Source organism: Gallinula chloropus, assembly GCF_964237585.1.
Source record: "Gallinula chloropus genome assembly, chromosome: Z".
In the NCBI taxonomy this organism is placed as follows: Eukaryota; Metazoa; Chordata; class Aves; order Gruiformes; family Rallidae; genus Gallinula; species Gallinula chloropus.
Window position 1 is genome coordinate 13,193,212 of NC_140089.1, and position 24,225 is coordinate 13,217,436.

General features: G+C 43.8%; 1 protein-coding gene across 1 annotated transcript; it reads right to left on the reverse strand.

Annotated features, from left to right (window-relative positions):
• Positions 1-297: 297 nt before the first annotated feature.
• Positions 298-23,097, reverse strand: KIAA1958 (the record flags this gene model as incomplete). The annotated part of the gene is made up of 2 exons (XM_084278024.1): positions 298-1,343; positions 21,942-23,097. 2 exons carry the CDS (start codon positions 23,095-23,097, stop codon positions 298-300), a joined length of 2,202 nt encoding a protein of 733 aa, XP_084134150.1.
• Between the last annotated feature and the right edge of the window lie 1,128 nt (positions 23,098-24,225).

Below are 24,225 nucleotides of genomic sequence, written 5' to 3' on the forward strand. Positions count from 1 at the left end.
TGAGAACCATTTTTGTCCTTTTAAAATCTGCATTTATATTATAACCCATAAGTACCTTTCATTTTTGTATTAACACTATAAATACTATGTTAGCAATACTAAACTATTTCTATTGACTTATTTGTAAAAAGAAAAATATATTATATATTTATATATTTTTATAAATTGAATTAACACTGGAGAGAGGGCTATGGGGGAATAGTGTACAATCACAGTTGATGTGTATTACTGGGCACAAATTCAATGCTTGAAACAAAAAAAAAGAAAATAAAAGAGCGTTCAAGTGATATCCCTCTTTCAAGCTGTGTCAGAGGAAGAGTCATAGGATGCTGACACTATGAAGTTGCCAGAATTGGAGTGGCTTGCCATGGACTGGGCAGCTTGCTGGCTCAAGTTATTGCAGATCAGCACCAGCTGGTTGCTCTGCGCTTCTGAGAGGGTGCTACAGCTCTGGTAGACACTGAAGTTAGTCTTCCTACCAGGGATGTTGCCTTTCTCACACATCGTCTTTACCATCTTGGCCAGCTTGTTTTTCCCCAGGGCTTGGCAGTTGTACCAGTGGAGCGCAGCCAGGTTGACGACAGGTTTGATGGAGAGGTAAAACGGGGCGTCCTCGTAGCGCATGGCCGGAGGCCGCCTCTGGGCATACTCCTTGTAGTCCTGCACGGGGCAGGTCTGCGGGGAGTGCTGGGTGGCATACACCCGCGAGTCCGTCCCACCCCGCTTGCTCTTGGCGTTGACATCTCCGTTGTCCGGCCCCATCCACTCCAGGTACTCCAACCCGGTCTCTGTCACCCGCAGGCGGATGTCTCCCCACTTGAGTGTAGAGCCATGGAAACCTGTGCAGTGCCCAAACGCCTTCGTGTTGTTTAGCCAGACAAGGTTGAGCAGCCCTTCAGGGTTGTACCGGCTCAACAGGCCTCTTTTGCGCAGGATGAGCTCGTCAGCAAAGGTGAGCTTCATGGATTTGTGCGGCTTGTTTCCTTTTCCTTTACACCTCAGCTCTATCTGCTTTTGCTTTAGAGCTTCCTGGGACCTCTTGAACTCCTTATCCCTTGTAATACTGTATCCATACCTGTGCTCCTTGAGATACCGCTCCAGCCCACACTGATAGTTGGCCAGACTGTTTGGCTCGTATTCAGACCCATCCTTCTGCCTGGCATCCACAAAGAAGGAAGCAAGGTAGGCATCAAGCTCTTTGCAGGGAATGACATAGATCTCACGCGTCTCAGAGGGGTACTTGGAGATGAGGAACTCCCTGAAGTTGCGGAGAGCTGTCTGTGTGCTGCGAATGGTCTTCTCGTTCTGCTCTCGGCTGAGCTCTGCCGCTCGCTCATCCTGGTCTGGAAGAGGGAGAAGGGGAGAGACAAAGAAAGCAGAACCAGTGAGTCTGTGCTAACAACTTTTCCCCAAAACAAATATCCCTAAAAAGAAAAAAATAAAAATCAATTTCACAAAGAGCACTGGAAAATACCACTACACACCTGTCACATGACTGAAAAGCCAACTTCAGTTTCACAAATGATGTACTAGAGTATGGCACAAACCCAAAGCCAGCTCCTCACTGTGCTCCACTGGGGCACAGTTTTGTGCATGGATATTTGTGGAAAACAGTTGGATTAGGGGAAATCAGCTTTCTAGAACAAATGCAAGGTATAACGTTTTTCTGTGGGTCCCAGAGTTGTGTGCAGGGCCCAGTCCAAGTAATAAGCCCATTCTGAATTGCTTCATTTGTGAAAACAGAGGTTGCACTGGTTCCAGTATTTTTCTACAGAAAGTAACTATAGCATCATAGTTATGACAGTAAAAATTATCTTGTATCCATCACATTTTTAAAGAGCTAAATAAATATACACAGAAATACATAGTCCAAAATAATCTAGCACATGCCCACAACGTAGCTGGCAGGTAAAAGTACTACAGAGCAATGTGTAAATTACAGATGTACAAGAATAAAAAAAAGTATTATGTTGACATCAGAAGATATGGAAGAACTACATGATTATACAGTCCCTACATAACCAAGCTGCACTATGACAGTGAAGTACAGTTGTGACCATTTCTTTTCATCTTGCAGAAAAATAAAACATTCTGGGAGCAACTTTATGTTCTTGTCTAAGGCTACACTCAAAGATCCTTCCTATTGGTGACACAGGAAACCACAATATTCAGATGCTACCACTATGATGGCTGTTACTGACAGCTGAATTCCAGGCTGATCCTAAGATAAGCATAAAAAGGAAAAGCTTTTTACATGGAAGTAATGTGTGTACTTAAGGACTGTTTTCTTGGCATATAACTAGCTATCTGTACAAGGATACAGCTTACACACACATAGGTGGAACTGTCATTATGAATATGGCAAACCTTAATAGTTTGAGAACATGAACAGCAAATGCAAAGAAGAAAAAAAATCTTATTTGACTACTCTCTGTAATTATGAATGGAACGTTCTTTTTTCTCTTTTCCACTTACTAAGCAGAAGAGGGGGAAAAATTCTTTTTTTTTATATCTCATTGCAAAACCTCAGCATGTTGGTGCCCTTTCAGTGCTGCCATAGTAACACTCACCAGGTGTTTCCCACCCAACACACACACCACAAAGTGGCTCGAGAGCAGGTAAGTTCCTACTACCTCTATCATTCAGGCTGAGCTCATCTCAGGCCATGTATTAGACCCTGCTTTGTGGCAGCACTCTGGGGCTACTTCCTCATGCCTACTCTGCCCTGCAAGCATGTTAATAGGAGAGGTAGCAGGGAAAGGAAAGTGGCCCTATCTGCTTCCCTAGTCCACCTGCAGAAAGTCTGCAGTGCAGAAAGGTCCATGCACAGCTTCCCCTTTCATCCATCCATCCATCCAGAGGATGACTCTGAACAGAGGTCATCCCAACACCTCCACACCACAGATGCAGACAGAGGCACCTGCCCCAGGACCTGCCAGCAGGACAGGAACAGGCTGAGTTTATATTCTACCTGTGTTTTCACTGCAAGGCATCCGCTGGGTCCACAGCACTCAGCGAAACCTATTGAGAAGGGTTCTGCCAAGCACAGAGAAGTGGGGGTCTGCAGTGGAGACCTGAGCAGGCTTCTGCAGCCATGAGGGATGCTGGCAGTGCACTGAGGCTCTGACTGTGCTCAGAGGGGAAAAAGAAAAGGTCACCAGCTAGCTTCAGAAACTGGTTTTAATATTGATGCCTGCAGGAAGTCTCATGCTTTAGGCAACCTATAGGATAGATCTTTTTATTATGGCTAGATGCAGGCTGGAAATAAAGAGACAACACTGTTTGAAGCTCCAAAACAAACATTTACTTGGGTACCTTGTTCACTGCACCCACCACTACCATTTATTATAGCACTGTGTAAGTAATCAGTGCTTTGACTGACAGCCCACATTCTAAGTACTGTTTCAATATAAACAGCACGTATAATGGCTCAGTTTTATACATGTCATCAATCACTACTTCTTAGAGGATAGCCTGTCACAACACAGCAGTGACACCCAGTCAGTCATTTATGTTATGGCATCCTTCCTTACTCTGCAAAGGAAATTGCCATATCTGCAGCTCACAGTTATAAAACCCATGCTGAATTAAAGATCCCCTGACGTTGCATGAGTAAAACAATACCCCAGAAACACTGCATTCCCACAGTGCTCTGGTGTGTTACTCCACAAGGCAGGTGGGAAATGTTAAAGCTAATGAGTCAGCTTCTTATCCAGCGACATCAGGAGAGCTACATCAATTTTGACTGTGAATCGAGCCTGCAGTAGTAGTTGATTATTCTATTCCCAGGAGACCACTCAAATACTGGGGATATCTCATAGCATGGGATGAATGCAATGAGGCAGAGACACTCAACAGACAGAGTCTGGGGCAGCCGAAGTGATGAGATGTCAGTTGAGCCACTGTCATCATCTGCATATGTTCTTCATCCCCAGCAAAAGCAGATGATGCAGCTAAGTCTAACTTAGCTCACATAGCTCCTCATAGCCTAGGACCACTGAGGAAGGAGACATAATTTTTCATATCATTAAAGTCTTACTTCTTCATTTAACCAAGGAGATTTCACAGTGCTGAAAGAAAGCAAATAATCCATCTCCAGTTACCATGGACACATAAATTGTTTCCAGACACACTTTTAATATTGCCAAACTTTGTGTTTTCTTCTAATTTCATAATCTTTTTCTATTATTGAGTTGGTCGACCCTGGTCAGCACTTGAGCATCTCACAGCCACTTGCTCACTCCCCACCCCAGAGGGACAGGGAAGAGAAGAACATAAGCAAGAAAACCCAGGAGTCAAGACAAATTTTAATAACTGAAGAAAACACAAAAAAAAAAAAAACCAACAGATAAGTGAGGTAAAGGCAACCACTCAGCACCTCCCACAAGCAGACAGTCTCTGAGCAATGCCCACCTGACTTGGTTTTCAGCTGGGATGGAGTTAATTCTCACCAGAAGCAGGGAGAAGACACAGCCAGGACAGCTGACCCAAACTAACCCAACCAGTATTCCATACCATATGACATCATGCTCTGTATATAAAGGTGTCTGGCTGGGCACAAGAGGTCACTGCTCCAGGACGGGCCGGGCATGGACTCCAGGGCAAAATGCATTGTGTATCACCTGCTTCACATACTCTAAGTCCTGTTGTTCCTTTGCTCTCCCTGTGCTGTCCCATTAAACTGTCCTTATCCCAACCCACGAGGTTTACCTTTGCCTTCCCATTCTCCTCCCCATCCCACCAAGGGAAGGAAGGAGGGGTGAGCAAACGGCCACATCGTGCTCAGCTGCTGGCGGAGGCTAATCCATGACATACTGTCATCACTGACCTACCAAGCCAAGCTATTCCTAATGGCTTTTCCCTGTCATAACACAACCATGCTGTTACCTGTTTTATAGACTAGCTGCAGACACATAAAGAATAAATTAATTTGGAAATGTTATCTTCTGGGGTCTTGCCCCCACCAGCTGCACCTCTGCACAAAGGACCCAGCTGGAGCTCTTGTATTTCCTATCTGATTCCACATCAGAGTTTCATTTCCAAGAAGACCAGGATGTGGCAGAAAAAGCCAGCAAAACCCACCTTACTGTGGGATCCAGGGTAAACTCCCAAGAGTTTGAAAAAGTGCCAAGTAGTTTAGATGCCCCAGTTTAAATGTAACCAAAGAAATAAAGTGACCTGGTAGAGATTAAACAGACAACCTAGTGGGAGACCAGTATCCCAGGCTAGCCTGCAACCATGGGATGATCCCTCCCACAAAGCAACAGCTGTCTTCTGATCTTTTCATAATCTGATCTTAACACAGCCAAGACTTATCATTATCAGTGGAGTTATCAAACTTAGGGTTCTTTTTATTTCGGCTCACACACATATGCACACTTAGACTGCCTGAAAAGGACGTAACATCTGTAATAATGTATGGGGGAGGAAAGGCACTTGCTTTCATGACAGACAGATGCAGATTGTTAATGTTGAGAGAGGGCCTGTTACATTAGTGGAAGTCACAAACCTGAGCTATTACTGCTAACAGTCTTAAACTCTGCTTAAGGCAGGCAGCAAGACCTCAGAAGTAGTAGATGAGAGGTAAGGTGGGTTTTCATGGTGGTAATCGCACCACCAACCAAAGTCTTCCCTGCCCACCTGACAAGGAAAATGCTTCTGCAACAGACACAGTTCCACTGAAATGCTTTTATTCAGGCGAAAAAGCCTATTTAACCACGTACCTCCATGCTCTCCATGCTAGAGCTAAGTGCTCTATCTCCACGCCCCAGCACTTTGCAGGTTTGTTTTTGCCCCTGCTCTGCATTTTATTACTGAAAAGCAGTGATATCCGACCTGTGGGATAACTAAAACAGTTAATGTAAACCACAACCTGCTCCTACCTTTCTTTTCTCCTACCCCTTCCTATGTCAAGAAGGTGTCTGCAGGCAAATCACATTCTCAAGACAACAGCAGTGGGCAGAGGCCACGTTTGTCATGGTCGTCATAGAGGGAAAGGCTGGGACACCCTCTCACAAACATGCCCTCCTGGAACATGATATTTTTGGCACTTTTGCTGTCTGGTACAGACTAACTTCCTTGGGGCAACTCCTACACACGAGCAGTAGTCAAAGGCTTAAGTCAAAAATACATATGTTTTCATGTAATTATTTCACATCCAACAATAACCATTTCTTTGGGAAGTCCTAAGGCCAAATAAAGTGCACTTCTATGTCATAATAATCATTCTTATTTAAGTTTAGACTTGGTGAGTCAGAGTCAAAAGAGGGGGGAGAACCCTGTGACTGCCTGCAGACTTTCATCAGGTTGACATCTAACAGATTCTGAAATCTGCAGGATCAAAGGATTAACTTGTTAGCTGCAGATTACTGAAGAGGAAAAAAGAGCCCCTGCACTTTTTTCTTGAATTCGTGCCCTACCAATCTCATGTTGCTACTAAATTCTGTTTAACAAAGTTCCCTCCTTCTACTACATTAAATCAAACTCTATGTAGTTTAACATTTTCAGAAAGGGCTTTCATTAGCATGTAAAATCTGCAGTATGATAGAAATTTGTTAATTAAAATCCATTTATAAAAGATGTTATGTTTTCTGGCCAAAAAAAATTATGCTTCTATACAGTAACCTCCTCCAGTGAAATACTCTACAACTTTAAAATTTAAAAGCTTTAGATTTCATAAAATTAAAAGGGACATAGATTCCAAGCAAATGAGCATGGGAATATTTATATGTTGGGATCTCCATGAAGTAAGAGACACTAAAATAAACTTCAGTCGTCCGTACACTTTTTGCAGGGTACAGTGCTGACTGATCAATGAATGCTCACTCAGACACTTGTTCCTGTTTTCAGTTTGTGTTCACTTTCACTACTTTCTCACCACAACAGACTGGAAAGCAATGAGGTGCAATCTGGCTGCTGGCAAAGACAACAATAAAATTCACATCAATATTAATGGCACTACTACATGATCCTCAGATGACAGAAAATTTGTAGCCACGACAAGTGATTAAGAATTTACGTCCTCTTATGACTGACTGAAGCAACCTTTTTACACAGTGGATACTAGCAATCACTAATGAATGGTGCAAAACAGCAGCTCTGTGGGGACTTTGTAAAAGGCTCCCTTCCTTCTCCCCCTGACCGGATGTAGCATCTGAGATAGTTCAACACAAAGGCTCTAAAAATGCATTTTCTTAATCAAAAACATTTTAATTGTTTCAAGTACGATCTCCACTTCCTCTAGTTGCCCAGTTTTGGTTTTGTCAGGGCTAGCAGATAAAAGAGCTGTTGCATTCTTGGTTTACCTTGCATCTCACTTCTCCCACTGAACACTCACAGTGGTATTTCTGAGGTATGAGACTGGATTGTTTCCTATCTCATTTTGAAGCTGCTCTGTGATGTGTTGGTGTGAATTCCTGCAACTCAAAATGGGATGCACTTCCTCTGTATTCTGACAGCTGGGGCTACTTGGTTCACATTTACCCACATCCCACCTCCATTTGGCAAGAATAAATATACCAACTCCAGCTCTCCCAGGTTTGCCCCAGGCAGCAGCACAACGCAGCAGGATGCTGAAGATGTTCCCTGGGCCACAGCGTGGAGAACAGCTGAAGCAGGAGATACTTTACAAGAGCACTGGAGGAAACCATGTATCTGCTACTTAGGTGATGTCCAGGCAAAATGTAGTCGGCTCACAGCCTGATTGGAGTCTGCTGCCCAGTCCAAAATCAGTCACATGGATTACAACCAAGCCTGAAAACAGCTCCAGGTCTACCTGCCCTGCCTCATCCCTCATTTCCATACTGGCTATTACTCTACAGGAGGTTTATAAAAAGAAATCATTTGGACTGTCTCTGGTTTGAGGTTCAGGGACCAAACTTTTCACAGAGGTGGAGCATAAGGAAGCTATACTTTGAGTTTTTATACTGCAAACTTAGTAACATTAAAAATCTTTTTTCAAAAAGTGAAAATCTTTTCATTTCAAAATAACTGACAAGCATTTTTCAACTATGTTCACTTCTAACATATAATTGTTCCTCCTTCAAAGCTCACACTAAAAAAATCAGGCAGGTTGGTGAAATCAGAGTGCTGCTGGAGTTGGTAAGGGGCAAAACACTACACAGAGTGTGAAGCTTTATGTTGAGTGTGCATCTTTCTATTCAGACATATAATCTTCTAATAATTTCCAACCAATTTCCAGCTAACCCCACTTAGAAAACTCCAAGTACTGATTTCAGCTTAAGGCTAAACAGAAGGTTAAATATGCAGGTTAAATATTTAACTCTGGAAAGTGTAATTCTTTTTTACCCAGGATTTTTAGCAACATAATGGAATGCTGCCATTTCAAAGAATGTTATTTACTCATGATCTGTGGCAGAAGGAATTAGCAGAGTTTGTCAGTGATTGTTTAACCTACCCTGAGAAATGGAAACTGGATGATGCATGGCAGAACCAACGCACTCATCTTCTAAGGGGACTTGACTGGCTGCACACACACATCCTCAGCAGAATATCTGGTTTTCTCCCAAATAAGTTTCCAATTCCACAAAGCATATTTTAAGTGCATTTCAGATTTGAGCCTCTGTACTACATAGAAATGTAGAAATCAACTGGACTAAGTCCACTTTCTGTGTTCTATATTTGTAAGCTTAGAAGATGGAAGAGGGGCACAACTGAATAACATTTACATGTCAATTCAAAAGTTTCTAAGAGAAAAAGACAAGAAGAAAAAAATCAAAATGAGGAGACAAAAAGCCGTAAAGATCTGAGAAATACCTCCTTTGCTGAATTAAGCTTATCACTTAAAAATAATGAGGATTAGGGAAAAAAACACAAATTCTCATGGCAAAACCACATTTCTTATATAAGAAGAACAAGAAGCTATGTTTTCCATAAGGTTTCTGCCATTTTGTGCTCATACAGAGCACCCAGATTTACATGTGTTTAATGGATCTCAAAGCACTGATTGCTCAGCCAGCAATTTAAAGAGTGGTCTGGCTTGCACCAGATCATGGATACAAATTTATATGGCATTTTGGAAGACGTAGTGCTGTGGAATTTTATACCTGTGTGGAGTTGCAAGGCCTGTGGAAGAAGACTGAGAAAGGGGACACAAACATGTATCCCCTTACAGTTTTGTCTTCTCACCTCACCCTCTCACGTGCCACCTCATATCATGAGAGGCTCAAGTGTGTTCTCAGCTACAGCCAACCACTGCTTTTAATGTTTTAAAGCTAACTTTAATAAGTATGGTTGAGAAAGCAATGCAAGAGGTCTCAAAGGGATAAGCCAGGGCTACGAAGTTTGCCTACTTTTGATTCACTCCAGGCAGCAGCTGAGAAGCAGAGTTGGGAAATATGGAAGGGAAATAAAGACGAGGGGGAGAGAAGGGAAAATTAGAACAAAGGGATGTAAAAAAAGAACAACACAGAAGAGAGAGATTGAAAACAGATGAAGATCCTCATAATCTGAAATCTAATTTATGTCACTGTTTCAGCATGAACCAGTCTAACTGGGGCAACAAGCAGTGAAACAAAGAAAAGGAGTATGCAATAAATATTTTATTACATTAATCATAATAAACTGCATTCTAAGTCTTGGCCAAAGCGTATTCTTAAATCAAGCTGAGAATGTGAGCAGTTTCAGACTTAAGAGCATGAGACCCACATGACTGTAATTAACATAATAAATCATGCTGTGGAGCTCTCTACACAGGCTGACAGTGCTTAGTTGATATATTGCTTCTCAGAGACTGCAGACATTTCTCCCTCTATTTTATTAAAGTGTCATTGGTACTGAATCAAAAGGTACCCTTTTCTGTTCTGGCTGAACTATCTACTGTGGGTGAAATAGGAAACGTGTTGGGAGCTCGTGCTGTTGACTTCTGATAACACACATCACTGCACATGCATCCCAACAAAATGCACTTCAGTACCTTCTCTCTCACCCTTATCTTTGATAAGTACTGAAGTACTCAAATTGCCCTGTTACTGAGTTTGCAGTTTTATCCCTGCATTTCTCTATGGCAATTTTGTCCAGTCAGACCAATCAGCTTCACTTTTTGGCATTGTGTATTCTCCTGTATGACTGTTTGTTGGTGACATAGACAGTGGGAGCAAGTGCACCCTCAGCAAGTTTGCCAGTTACACCAAGCTGTGTGGGGCAGTCAACATGCTGGAGGGAAGGGATGCCATCCAGAGTGACCTTGGCAGGCCTGAGAAGTGAGCCTGTGCAACCCTCATGAAGTTCAACAAGGCCAAGTGCAAGGTCCTGTACAGGGGTAAGGGCAATCCCAAGCAAAAATACAGGCTGGATAGAGAATAGATTGAAAGCAGCCCTGAAGAGAAGGATTTGGGGGTGCTCATTGATGTAAAAGCTGGACATGAGCCAGCAATGCAGCCTGGAAAGCTAACCATATCCTGGGTTGCATCAAAACCACCGTGACCTCCAGGTCAGGGGAGCTGATTCTGCCCCTCTAATCTGCTCTAGTGAGACCCCCATCTGGAGTCCTGTGTCCAGCTCTGGGGTCCCCAGTCCAAGACAGACATGGACCTGGTGGAGAGAGTCCAGAGGAGGCCACAGAGATGATCAGAGGACTGGAGCACCTCTCCTGTGAAGACATTCTGAGACAGTTGGGGTTTTTCAGCCTGGAGATGAGAAGCCTCCAGGCTTCCAGTAACTAAAGGGGCCTACAGGAAATCTGAAGAGGGACTGGTTTACAAGAACAAATGAGGGGAAATGAGATTAAACTGAAGGAGGGGAGATTTAGCTTAGATATCAGGAAGAAATTCCTCATGTGAAGGTGGTAAGGCCCTGGCACAGGCTGCCCAGAGAAGCTGTGGATGGATGTCCCCTCCCTGGCAGTGTTCAAGGCCAGGCTGGATGGGGCTTTGGGCAACCTGGGCTAGTGGAGCGTGTCCCAGCCCATGGAAGGGGGCTGGAACTAGATGGGCTTCCAGCCCAAACCAGTTTGTGATTGTATGAGTTTATGATTCTATGAATGAAGCAAGCTATGAAGGGCACAAACTCTGTTATGAGGTCACAACTTACAACCTTGCCTAACTACTTTCAGTGCACACTTTCAATGCACATTTATCTTCACTGGGTCAGAGAGCAGAATTTAAGGACCAGGTCTTTACAAAATTCTCTGGAGAGGCTGAAGTGCAACACTTGAAGTGATACCTCCTCAGGTGGATTTTTTAGCCTGTTTTTCTATTTTGAGCCTGTGCTGTAAGCCTTCACCTCCTCACTCCCCAGAAAAAAATTACTTCGAACTTCACTTTAACCTTTGTGCAAACAAAACTTTCACCGTATTAGGAGGGTTGGAAGTTCAAAGATGTAAAGGTCCTAGAAGGTTGGGGGAGACACAACAGATGGGGAGAGGGCAAAGACATGAATACATCCCAATTTGGGGAAAGAGCTCAGACTCAGGTGCTAGATACTTGGCTAGGTACCTGCTCACACAGCCTGGCTGCCCAAAGAACATGCGTTGTGTTTAGACTAGCCATGGATATCCAGGCACTTGCCAGGACAAGGAATCTCAAGAGGCAAAGGGCCAGCTGTAAATTCTGCACAGAGAGGAGACAAAGAGGTGAGGAATGTGCATTTATAAGGAACCAGGCTGCCTTTTGGGGCACAATTAATTTAGTTCTGTCCTTGAAGACACATGTAAACTTACTATTTCATAGTTTAACTGAATAGATACTTAGTCACATTTTACAGATCTACTTAAGTTTTCTTTAAATAATGAGTTTCAAAATTTTATTGCTGTATACACACAAAGAGAATGTATGCACACATACACACCTCTTTGCTGCTCAGAATATTGTTATTATTTCTCTTCTGTAATTATGTTGTCAAAATTTTCCTGTTGGGATCGTATTGTTATTTACATAAAAATAATTTGTTCTTCTACCTAGAATATGAACAATCAGTTCCCCTGCTCCTGAACGAGTTCGCACCAAAACTGACACCAACTAATGCAGGTAAGAGATGACATGAGGTAGAGGTTAATAGCTATAATTATGGATGTATGTTATACATATATATGGCTACTTTATTATGCACTAGCACAGTAAACAGGTGTATTTAAGAGCTGTACAAGTGAATGGTAAATGGGACAAACTATTTGTCAGTAAGTTTTCTAAGGGCTATCTGAAATCAGAGGAGAGGAAACAGAGGCAAAGAGACACTTCATACAGACAGAAAAGAAGAAATGTAAGTTGTGTGTCAGCATACAGGCACTAATGCTGCACTGTAATGCCAAGAGGAGTTTTCCTGTCCATTCGTTTTCTTCAATGTACAGTCAGAGGGAACTGCTCCCAAACAGCTGGGAGAGCTCCATTTCCCAAGAGTCTGTGACAGGAAAAGCCTCATGTCTTGGCACATCCACATGACCGAAGGACAGAGCTCACCACATTCTGAAGAGTGCTGCAAGTGGTGGAGAAAATTAAGTTATTCACATATAAAAACATCCAAGCCTCTGTGGCTCATTCATTCTTCTATCCTTGACCAGCCACAGTTGTAAAGCAGGGATTAGGCAGATTCCCAGTTAAGAGAGGTGAGTGCTAACAGAAAATAGAAACAAGCTATTCAAAGATCAGAGAAGAAAGTCCTTATGTTTCACAGGGTTGATCTCTGGGTACAGGTACGTCCTGCTTAAAATAATTCAGTAATACCCATTCAGCTTCTCCACTGGGGTGATGTGACCTGGGTCAGAAGAGCTCAGAGTAAATTTTTTCCATCTCTGAACAAAACAGGCAGCCAGCTTTTTTCTTTCTTTTTCCTTTTATTGCCCAGGACAAAAGAGCAAGCAAGTGATTAAGTAATATTATCCATAGTTATATGGTTTTAAGTGATGTTTTCATCATGAAGACCTAGTTAATGAGAAGCAACAATAGACTGTCATTGCCAGTCTAAAGATATCCCAGGTTTAATCAACAGGAACACATACAGTATTCCTCTCTGTGCACATATTGTTTAATTAATGTTAATGGGAGCAACAGGTATATGTTAGATGTGCCCAATGCACTTAATGATCAGTGTATAATTAATGTATAATCAAGCACAGAACATAAAGCTTTCATCAGAATCAGCAAGGTCCTCAGCACCACTTTTTACACAATATGTATGCAGGCAGCCCTCTTCCCAGCTCCCACCAGGGATAGGGACTGCTGCCTCTAACACAATGTTCACAAGATCAGCAACCCTCCTGCCTTTTTGCTTGGCAAATGTGGACTCATTTGGGAAATAAAAAGACATCTCTGCCCACCTGTCCCACAGTGGCCATGATCCACTCTCAAGCTGTTCAGCGTGATCACTGTCAAAAACCGTTTCTGTGTGATTAGTTTGTGGAGTGCCCCAGCAAGAAAGTTTCACAGGGGAAAGTAAGCGTTTCAGGTTCTCTCTCCTGAGGCTCTGATTTCATAGCCTGGTCAACACTTCCTTTAAGCATAATGTATCAAAGAAAGATTTCAGCATGTTTCAGTGCTTCCAGGATCTGGATGTTTTAGTAAGCACAGCTCTTGCTGCGCCAGCCATGATAAAATATCTACTGTGTCATGCTTCTATCTTCTTCTATGGAAAACCTAAAACTAAAATCTCTGTATTCACAATTGCTATCTTGCTTAAATAAACAGAAAATACACTCAAATTTTTACTCAACTGTTTTGTGCTCAAGCAGGTTCTAGGTTCACTGCAAGCACAAAAATAAGGTGACATGACAGAACAAGACTGCGTAAGAGGGAAATAATGCAGGTATGAGAAAAATGGGAGAAATGAGACATCACTGTGTGCTGGCTTCACAGAAACACTTATCCCAAAATGGCTTGCTCCTACCATGGAGACAGGTGAAAACAGGTTTACTGCTGCTATTAAAAGCTTAGCCCTTGAATATGTCCATGAAACAGTTCTTCTGTAGATACATTTACCAAAGTACGAGCCTCATCCCAAGTGGAACACTCAGAAATTATCCTGACCTAAAATGCCACGTTTTGCCGCTCCTTTTCCATCCCAGTACCCCCTTCAAAGTGCAAAAGGAACGTGCATGTCTGAAGCCTTTCCAGGGTCAGTGTCTCTCTTGACTGCTGTGCTGCATCTCCTCTGCAGATCCCAATCTGATCCTGCCTTGCCTCCCTTTTCTTACATGGAGACTCACAAATCATAAGTTGAAAAATAGAAACAGAGCAATTGCAAAGACCACACAAAGAAAACAGATCTCTGATCAAAACCACCATGTTAAATAATCTTCTATTTCCTAAAAATAAAGTGATGTACAGTTTCCTTTGTTGTTTCCATATGTTTTCAGGACAGCTGTAACTAGTAGGGGCCTTATTTTCTTCCTTTATATACCGGTGTTACAAAATACAGCACTTTGCACCACAGTCTGTTTAATACAGCTTTAGTGAAAGGGAGAGCAAAGCACCTAAAACATCCTAGTTGTGCAAAAAGCATTTTCTACTTCTTACTTGTGCTTTTTGCCTTTTGTTCAGCCTTTCATGTTGGGGTAATGGGGGAGAGGGTACATTTCTAAGTCTGAAATGAGCAGTGATGCTCCAGAACACAACCATACACTGCAGTGGGCAGTTTCTCTCCCAGCGTGACACACTATCTTACTTAATACTTTTCTGCTATGGTACTTCGAACTAAAAATGCATATTTAAAGAAGTGTCAGTAATTCTCAGTGATGTAATTCCTCTATTCAGAACCCCAGAGAATATTCCTGACTGTTTGGCAGCTGAACTTGGCATGCTTTAAAGATTTAATCCTTAAAAACTGCTAGGGCCTGGCTGCGGTAGATCGTTCTGAGGGTATGGATTCAACTCTCCCCTAGCTACAGGCAAGCAACTTCCACAGACTGCCTGGAAACTACCATTCCTCACCTGTTAGAAAGCATCGATTGGCCTATGCAGCTTTTATTACATTAATACAAATCAGAGCCCATCCTCAAGTGTCTCCCACACCAACCTACTTTCAGCCTGACTATTCATGAATGGTTTCCTCCAGTATGTACATATACAGAAATGTACATGTATCTCTATCTGGAGGGATTTGGGGGTCTTGGTTGACAGCAAGTTAAACATGAGCCAGCAGTGTGCCCAGGCAGCCAGGAGGGGCAACTGTATCCTGGGGTGCATCAAGCATGCCATGGCCAGCTGGACCAGGGAGGGGATTGTCCCGCTCTACACTGCACTGGTGAGGCCTCACCTCGAGTACTGGGTGCAGTTTTAGGTGCCGCAGTACAAGAGGGACACAGAACTATTGTAGAGTGTCCAGAGGAGGGCAACAAGGATGTTGAAGGGTCTGGAGGGGAAGGAAGTCTTACAAGGAGTGTCTGAAGTCCCGAGTTTGTTCAGCCTGGAGAAGAGGAAGCTGAGGGGGGGAACCTCATCACAGTCTGTGGCTTCCTGATGAGGGGGAGCGAAGGGGCAGGTGCTGATCTCCTCTCTTTGGGGACCAGAGATAGAGCCCAAAGGAATGGCATGAAACTGAGACAGAGAAGGTTTAGGTTGGGTGTTAGGAAGAGATGCTTTACTGAGAGGGTGGTCAGGCGCTGCAACAGGCTCCCCAGGGAAGGGGTCACAGCACCCAGCTTGGCTGAGTTCAAGAAGCACCTGGGTGATGCACTCACTTGGCTGGTCCTGTGTAGAGCCAGGAGTTGGACTCGATGTTCCTTACATGTTCCTTCCAACTCAGGAGATTCTGTGATCTATACATATCCAGTAACACTGCTGCCAGAAGTCTTTGTGTGCTGCAGGTAGTTCCACTCAGAGGAGGTTCATGGTGAACAGTGGAAACAAGCCCTGACATGAAGAAAAGCAGCAGCCTAAGCTCTTGTGTGAGTAGCTGCTTTGATAAATATTTAATATTTAGGACAGCAAGAAGACTTCCCTCTACATGACAAATCTACTGCTGGTAGTTTGCAAAGAAGGTGTGGGCTTTCTGTGTCTGCAAGGACACTGAAGAAAACACATGTGGCATCCTGAAATGGTTGTTAAACACATTTCTTACGTACAGTGAAAATCTAAAGATATTGTAACACTCGATGAGTCTTCGCATCAGTGTTCTGCTGCAAGAATTATTAACTGGATGTCTTTTGTAGGAGCAGCTTCATAAATGTACTCTTGTGTTAGAATTATTAGTACTATGGTTTCATTTATTTTGAAAAATTACTTGCCGTGTTTTGTACCCTGGTGATAAATAGATGACTTCTTTGCCAGGGCTGAATTTGTCCTTTTTATGATACTGTCCTCCTTTTAAACTGAACTCCCTGGAAATATTGTAAAGATAAATAATATCGGTCCCATTACCAGAACTTCTAAAATAAAGCCCACAAAACATTAGTTTCTAATTTACGAACATCTGGACAGTGATAATTAAGGGTGGAACTGGGGGAACAAATCCATGCTGCAAGATCAGAAGGCAGTGGCAGTGCAGGATTAATCAACTCACTAATTTCTTTTTTCTGATGATTAAAACTAAAATGATCTAATTTTATTCCCTAAACAAGCAACTTAAAGCCTTATGCTTTTTGTGATTATGTATCTCAGCACTTTTTATTTTTAGTTCAGCTACCAGAGCAAGAATAGATATCAATTATGGGACCTAAGGAGACACCAGTGGACTTTGAACTCGTTAGTCCAACACAAAGAGGAAGAGACTGTCTCACCCCTACATATGTTTATTGTTCACTTGACCACATTCAGCAGTGTGTTTCCCTGGAGGGAGGCTTCAGCAGTCACTTTAACCAAAAGTCATCAATCTTTGTGTGTGAATTGCAAATGCAGAGACTGATCAGCAATTATTTGAATGCTCTTGGAAGGGCTTAAATGAAGTTTTGTAACTTTCTTTGATGTGGTAATTTGCCTTGTGTGACATTCATTCTTGGCACAATGCCACTGGACTTGGAAGAATTACAGCAAGGATTAATTTGGCCTTTCTGTATGTATGGGTGATACTTTATATACCTCAAAAAAGGGCATTTTTTCTTGTTTGCACTTCTTTCAAATGATCTGACACTTTTTATTCCTTTGCATTGTAAACAGTGATTTAGGAGTTTCAAATAAACCTCATCAAAACTGGGAATTCATGAGGTGTGGAGGACTTCTTTCTCCTAAGTCTTGCAACACTTAGATGCTCATCTAACAGCTCCTAATCTGTAAGTCTTATGATCACACCAAGATATCAGATCCCACTTAATTTAAACCCTAACAATTGCAGAGAGAGCAGAAAAGGGAGAGGTTCTAATACTTCAAAATATTCCACTTAAAAGCTCTAGGGGAACGCCAGACAACACCCAGATGCACTGCATTTTATAATGATCATGTTCAGATAGAAGCATTGTTTGAACACCTGGAACTGACACAGGGATCTTTACACTGATAGCAGAGCAGGAGTCAACCCACGTTGGGTGCCAGTCTCCACTTGTACCTTCCCATGATGGGAGCACAGGACCAGAACTACACCTTTGACCAAGCCAAGGGACTAAACTGATCACCAGGCACACACCTGGGATCCTGACATACCAGCTACAGAAAACAGGGAGGAGTTCAGAGTGGAGATATCAGAGTCAGCAAGGCTAAGTAAGCATGCCCTCAGCACAGAGCAGGCCATCCTGCCATCATGGCACACATTCAGCCACTGGTGACAGTCGGTAACCACCACAGGGGAACAGTGTGTGGCATGCTAAGAAAACCGTGGTGCTTCTGGACAACATGTTTCCCTTCCAAATCTGCAAACACCTACACATGTAAAACATCACCTAACAGCCCAACGAGTTCAGTGATGCAGATGGGTGATGGCATTGTGATGGTACCCACAGAGTATGATTTGTCATGTCTCTGACAGAAGAAACAACCTTAGTCACCTAATTTACAGAATGTCTCATCTTGCATTCCTACTCACTACTCTTTTTATTCTGCACATTTTGTAAATAGGTGTTTGACATCTTTTTAGTGTATCCTCATGGAATTCCTTGCTCCTGGATTTATAGTGTTTGACCAGAGATGTCTTGCTGCACTGTTTTGTTAATTCAGACATCTGAAGACAGACATCCTCTGTCTTCAGATGGAAAGTTTTCTTCATAAATAGTTCAGCAGTTCTGTTTATGAAGTAAGTCCTACCTCTCTGAGGATCAAAACTTGCCTTCCTACACAACAGGCTCTATCTTCCTCTGAACCATAGCCTTCCTCCATATCATTCTGCAATAACACCAAATTTTTCCCACTTTTCAGACATTCAAATGTCACTAATTTCTCTAGGTTGCATGTACTGCAACGTAAAGCATCATGTTACTCACTTTCCATCTTCCCAATGCCACCTACATTGCCCTTGCTGGTTCTTGGACATTAAAAGTAGACCAAACACTCGCAAAAGGAAAAGGCAAAAAGGGCTATGTGGGAAGCAAAAATTGCAGAAATTCCCTGCTCTACAGAATTGGAAAACTCTCTCTCCTATCAGATGTAGGTCCTCTAATTTTTTCCTCAAGAAAAAAAAAAGAACAAAATTATATCTACATATCTTAATGAAAACTTTGCTACTACAGTGGTAAAGAACAATCTGAAAATTCAGATATGAATGTCCACCTATTAGGGCTGAAGTTTAACAAAAATAATTCAAATCCCATCTTACTGCCCTGATTTCAGGAGAGATCATTTTCTTTCTGGTAGCTGGTGTAGTGCTGTGCTAGGATTTAGGATGAGAATCATGCTCGTAACACACTGATGTTTTCAGTCAAGGACTTTTCAGCTTCTCACACTGCCCTGCTAAAGAGAAGGAGGGGGGCACCCAGGAAGCTGGGAGGGGACACAGCCAGGGCAGCTGATTCAAACTAAAGGGTGTATTCTAAACCACAACATCATGCTCAGCATGAAGGGGGGCTGGTGGGGGAGGAGTGCACTGCTCCAAGGTTCATGGCTTGGGGACAGTCCAGCTTCAGGACAGCTCTGGGCTGTACAGTCTGAGCTGTGTGGTTCAGTGAGACACTGCATTGGGTATCACCAGTTCTCTATATTTTGCTGTAAAACCCTGTCATTGTTATTTCTCCCTCCCCGTGCTGTCCCAGTAATCTGTCCTTATCCCAGCCTGTGAGGTTGGCCTTAGTCTCCCCATTTTTTATATTCCCCCACCTTTTCTGCCTGTGTATGGGAGGCAGTGAGCAAGCAGCTGTGTGGTGCTCCACTGCCAGCTGGGGCTAAGCCACAACACTTCCATGTCCAGTTACTATCAGCTGTATCTTCTGATACAAACACAAGGATATGGGACTTAAGCTAAAACTCAAAGTAATAGATCTTGCTGGTTGGATCACACCCTTTCATCATAACTCATCACTTAAGGCCTTAGTTCTGCAACCAGTTCAAATGGGACCAGGACCAAGGCTTCATATATTATTTTATAATTAAGCAACACTTCGTAGGGGGCAAGGCAGAATTTATTTCCTGCTCACTTTCAGTTTTACCTCTGTTTCTCAACCATCCACTGAGTCTTTAAACCAACAAATGCTCTCAGCACCTTGTTGCAATTATTTCCTGTCTTTTTTTTTTTTATGTAAGGATTATACTCATCCTTGTTTCTCTCTGTTTAGGACAGAGACATTTTTACAAAGTATAGATAAATATTGTCTTGTAGTTCAGTATTGCTCAAATTTTATATATCATACATAACTTCTGGTACATTGCTCTTCATTAATAGGTAGCCTAATGAAATCACTGCACGTGAGCAATCACCCTACTCTAGTCTTTAATCAGACCTACACATTTTATCTGCAAGAATCTGCTGTGCAGAACTACACATCAGTAATAAATTCATTTGCCAACATTGCACATTTCTCTGCAGCTCAAAGATTTATAAATGCCAGCACCTCCTTCCCAAAGGAGCAGGGTCTATTGAAATCAGAGACTTAACTGACATGAGCATCAAGTTGTAGTTGCATGTCAATCATTGTACCCTAGTTAAAATGCAGCCACCTCTGAGTACAAGTAACAACACACTACACCACTCTACCTGGCTGGGGAGAAGAACTGTGTGACACTTTCTGAGAACAACACAAGAAATTTTATGTACTGAGAACAAAACCAACTGAACTGGAATTCGAACAGCACACTGAGATAACACTGTTGGCTATTTGAGAAGCATTAGGAGGCTCTGAGGGTTGATTTACGCAGTGAGTATAAATCCAGATGCAATCCCATTTTGTCTTCACAGTGAGACACTAGGCATTGACCAACCCTGCTCTGTAAACTATATAAATGTGAAAATGTCCATTTCTGTAAGGTTTAACCCTAAGCAGTATGAACTGCTGACCTTGTTTGGCTTCTGAGAACCTGGTAAAAGCAGTTTGAAATGTTTTTTTGTTTTTTTAATGAATCTGTTGATAGCAAATGATTCTCCCAGATAAGACACACCTACATGGAAAAGTTCTGCCTAGGTTTCTATTCCATTGTCCCAACTTGCAGGTTTGAGATTGAGCAAGCTGCAGGTGCAGGTTGGTAGAAACCTGCTCTAGTACACACAGCAGTGATTTGCTGTAAGCCAAGGAATGCAAACCATGTTTAGTTTGACATCAGGGACCCCGTATTTAGCTGAGCAGAGTCAGTTCTAAACCAGAGTTTTGTAAGGGAATTTCCACAAGGCATGTTCCATGACAGGAATACTACAGAATAGCATCTCAAAGATGCAGCCATGCAGAAATGGGTCCCAAAGAGGAATTTGCTTTGCTGTAACTAAGACAATTATCTTTCCTAATTTCTAATGCTTTGTTGGGTTTAACTTAGCAAAACTGGGTATTTAACTTTGCCAGTGGTTTTACATGGTAACAAGATCTGCAGGCTCTGTCCAATTAATAGCTTTACTAGCATTCAATTAGGTTTCAGGGTGTCCAGTTTGAAGTATCATCCAAGTTGTTAAAGTAATTGTTTTTAGTTCTTGCAGTAGCTGCCACAGGGATTGTACATAGGCAATTCCCTCCCGCCCCTCTCCCCCATTTGTTTGGCTCTGCTGAACCAGCAAGGAAATATATGGAGGACACACTCCTGCACTCACCTCCTCCAGGATGGTACCACTCACCCTGAAAGAGCAAAGCCAGCACTGTCTGCACTCAGGTCCTGAGGGAAGTGGTGAGTCTGCCTGAAAACCAGACTTCCTCCCCCTCCAGAAAACGGTGAGTTGTTCTGCACGCTGGATAATCATTCAACAGGAGTATGCTGTCTCAACATGCTCTTTATTGGATAATGTTGTTCTGTTTGTGCCAATTCTTGGTGCTTTGGCAGAAACAGGGAATGAAAAAAATGGACACAGGATATGAGAACTTCCACTGAGAACAAGGAAGAAAATAATTTTTTTCGCTTATATTCAGGGTTTAAGTGTTAACCATTTTCACAGCTAAGGTATGTTTGTCCTTCTTGACTCTGCAAGCTGCTCTGAATTACAGGTCATGGAAACTGTTTAGTAAAGATTTGTAGAAGAGTAAACCTCTCTCCAGGTACTCTCCTTGTGCCCTCCTTTGCCTCTCTGTGTCAAACATCACTCTTCTGACCGGGTGAAGGCAATACCTGACCCCTAACTCTAGGCTCTACTGGCTGACACCACTTCTTTCTGGTTCATCAGAAGAATGCACAGTGGGATTTCACATTCTCCCCAGTCTTTGCACACAGTGAGGTGGCTGCATGGTCTCTCCCATAACACAAGTGAACCCAAACAGACCTAGAAGCCTGTCCTAAAAAAGCTCCATGGTAGCAGCACGCTTTCTCACAGGGTGTGCTCCTGGCCTTTGCTTGGTTGAGGTCTTACAAATCCTCTTCCAAGCATGGAGAGTTTCTCTATCTATCAGCTTACACGCCAGCAGGACCAAGGCACCCTTGTGCAGTGCACCACCTCCTCCTTGGCCACCCCTTCACCAAGCCCTGCCTGAGAAGCCACCCCCAAAACACACCCACCCAGCATCCTACCTGGCATCGACTGCGCTGTTGCCTCTGGGGCAGCAACTGGGGTGGCGGGGGGCTGCTGTTGGCTGGAGCTGACCTCTGGCTCGGTGCTCACTGAGGGTGAGCCAGCTGCCTCACCACCTGGGGCCAGCTGCGGGGCAGGTGGGAGGGTCTCCTCAGTGGCTGGTAGCTCCTCCTGACCAGGCAGCTGCAGGGCTGAGAGAGGGATGCTGATGGGCTTCCCGGTGGCCACGGTGGCATTGGAGCTGGTGGCTGGCACCTGCAGGGCAGCCACAGGGCCACTGACTGCTCCCCGTGCCGGGGAGGCCAGGGGGCCCCGCGATGGCCTCTGCGTGGCTAGCCGGGGCAGGCCAGGGGGAGAAGCAGAGAGACGCTGTGGGTCAAGCTCAGGGCCTGCAGCTGGCTGGGGCAGGGCCCTGCCAAGGCCGAGGCAGGAGGGCCCGGCCTGGGCGTGTGGTTTGGGCTTGGACATCTGCATCAGGGCCAGGGCTGGCCCGTCGGCGCCAGCTGTCAGCTCGGCATTGGCCACTATGTAGTAGTCCTCAGGGAGCTCCTGCTTGATCTTCTTGAGGAGCACCTCACCACCGCCCTCGTCAGCAGGCTGGGCCTGGGCAGTGGTGGGCAGGCCAGCAGTTGGCCTCTTGCGGGGGCCAGACGGGGCCCGGTGCAGATGAGGCTCAAAGTCACTGTCCTCGTCGGTGACAGAGGACTCGCAGACCATGTCAAAGAGGGTGGCCTCATCCTCATACTCCTCCACAGGCTCGCCCAGCTCCGACGGCTCGCTGCAGTAGGAGAAGTCGCAAGAGTCACGGGTGCGGGTGCAGTCCAGCTTGGCCTTCCCTGGCCGGCCTGGGTAGCGCTCCAGGGGGCTGGCCTGTGCCTCAGAGGGCACCCCTAGCATGCTGGGGCTGTCTGAGTTGAAGCTGCGGCTGTCCTGGAAGCAGACACGCTCCTGAGAGCCGGCTCGGCAAGTGGCGGCCAAGGGCCAGTGATAGGCATGGCCAGCACTACAGCCCCACATGGCTGTGAGGTTGCCGTGGGCCCCCTCAGAGAGCAGGTGCTTGAGGTTGGGGATGAGGCTGCAGATGGTCCCGTGGCTGTGGGCCCAGCTCACCAGCTTGGAGAGGTTCTCAGAGGAGGTGTGAAGGCAGTCCTCCATGGTACAGGATCTACAGCTCCTTGCCCCTGGGAAGACAGCTGGTTCAGATCACAGGGTCCTGACACTCACGGTTGTGTGTTGCCAAGCTCATGCCTGCTGTTCGCCTGCAAACAGAGAGCAAAACCAGGCCCTTCAGCACTCCCAAAGCAAGATGATGTTTGCACAGGCAAGTGAAACATGCGTAAGCTCAGATAAAGCCATTTCATTCTCATTGTATGTGCTCCAAAGCACAATTCTTAAAACACTGCCTGCTTTTAGGCAGCCCCCTTTCTCACTCTGCCTGCAAAAAAACCTGCCTTTAAGTCCAAGAAAAAGAGTATCCCTGAAATACACAAATAAGATAAACCAGTTTATTTGAATAAGCTAGTTCACTATCAGTGGCAATTGATCTAAAGGTTAAATCTCTGACAAATTCCAAATGCAGCCCAAAAGGTGGAAATGAAAATAAAATAAAATCTTAAAATATACAATTTATTGTGAACAGCAGGGCAACGATCAAGAGCTACATCAGACACTCCTCTGCACCTGATGAAACTTTATGATATTTTCCATCATTTATGCACATTTCTTGATCCATTAAATCTCTCCTTTTCAACTGAATTTGAGAGATATTCAAATGATGGCAACAAATTTTAGTTTTCAATGTAAGGCCAAACCAAACAAGTTCATTCTTTGCTATGCTATACTGACAAGTCATCTGTTGTCCAGTGGCCTAGAAGAAGTTAAGGGACCTGCAAGGTTTAAATCATAAGCTTCCTTAAGATCTGAGAGTTAACTTCATGCTTTTTTACCATATTACCTATTTTTCCAGATCTATATCATGATACTGTTCAAGACAAACACTTGCCATTTTCATCAACTGTTCAGAAATTAGCAGCACAAGGCATAGTTCTCTGGGTTCCAAGACCATGAATCCTACATTACTTCAGGTCAAACATAAAAATACAAAACCAGTTGCATGTTTATCTTTTCCTGCCAGAAACTGTTTCCTGCCCACATGGTAGAAATACTTTCCAGGCAAGTTCTCATCCCACACAAGACTGCAAGCCATCAACATCTCAGGACTTATGCTCTAGCACTTTCTAGGAGACTTTTCAGTTGTTTTTCTGATCAGCATTTCTTTTATCA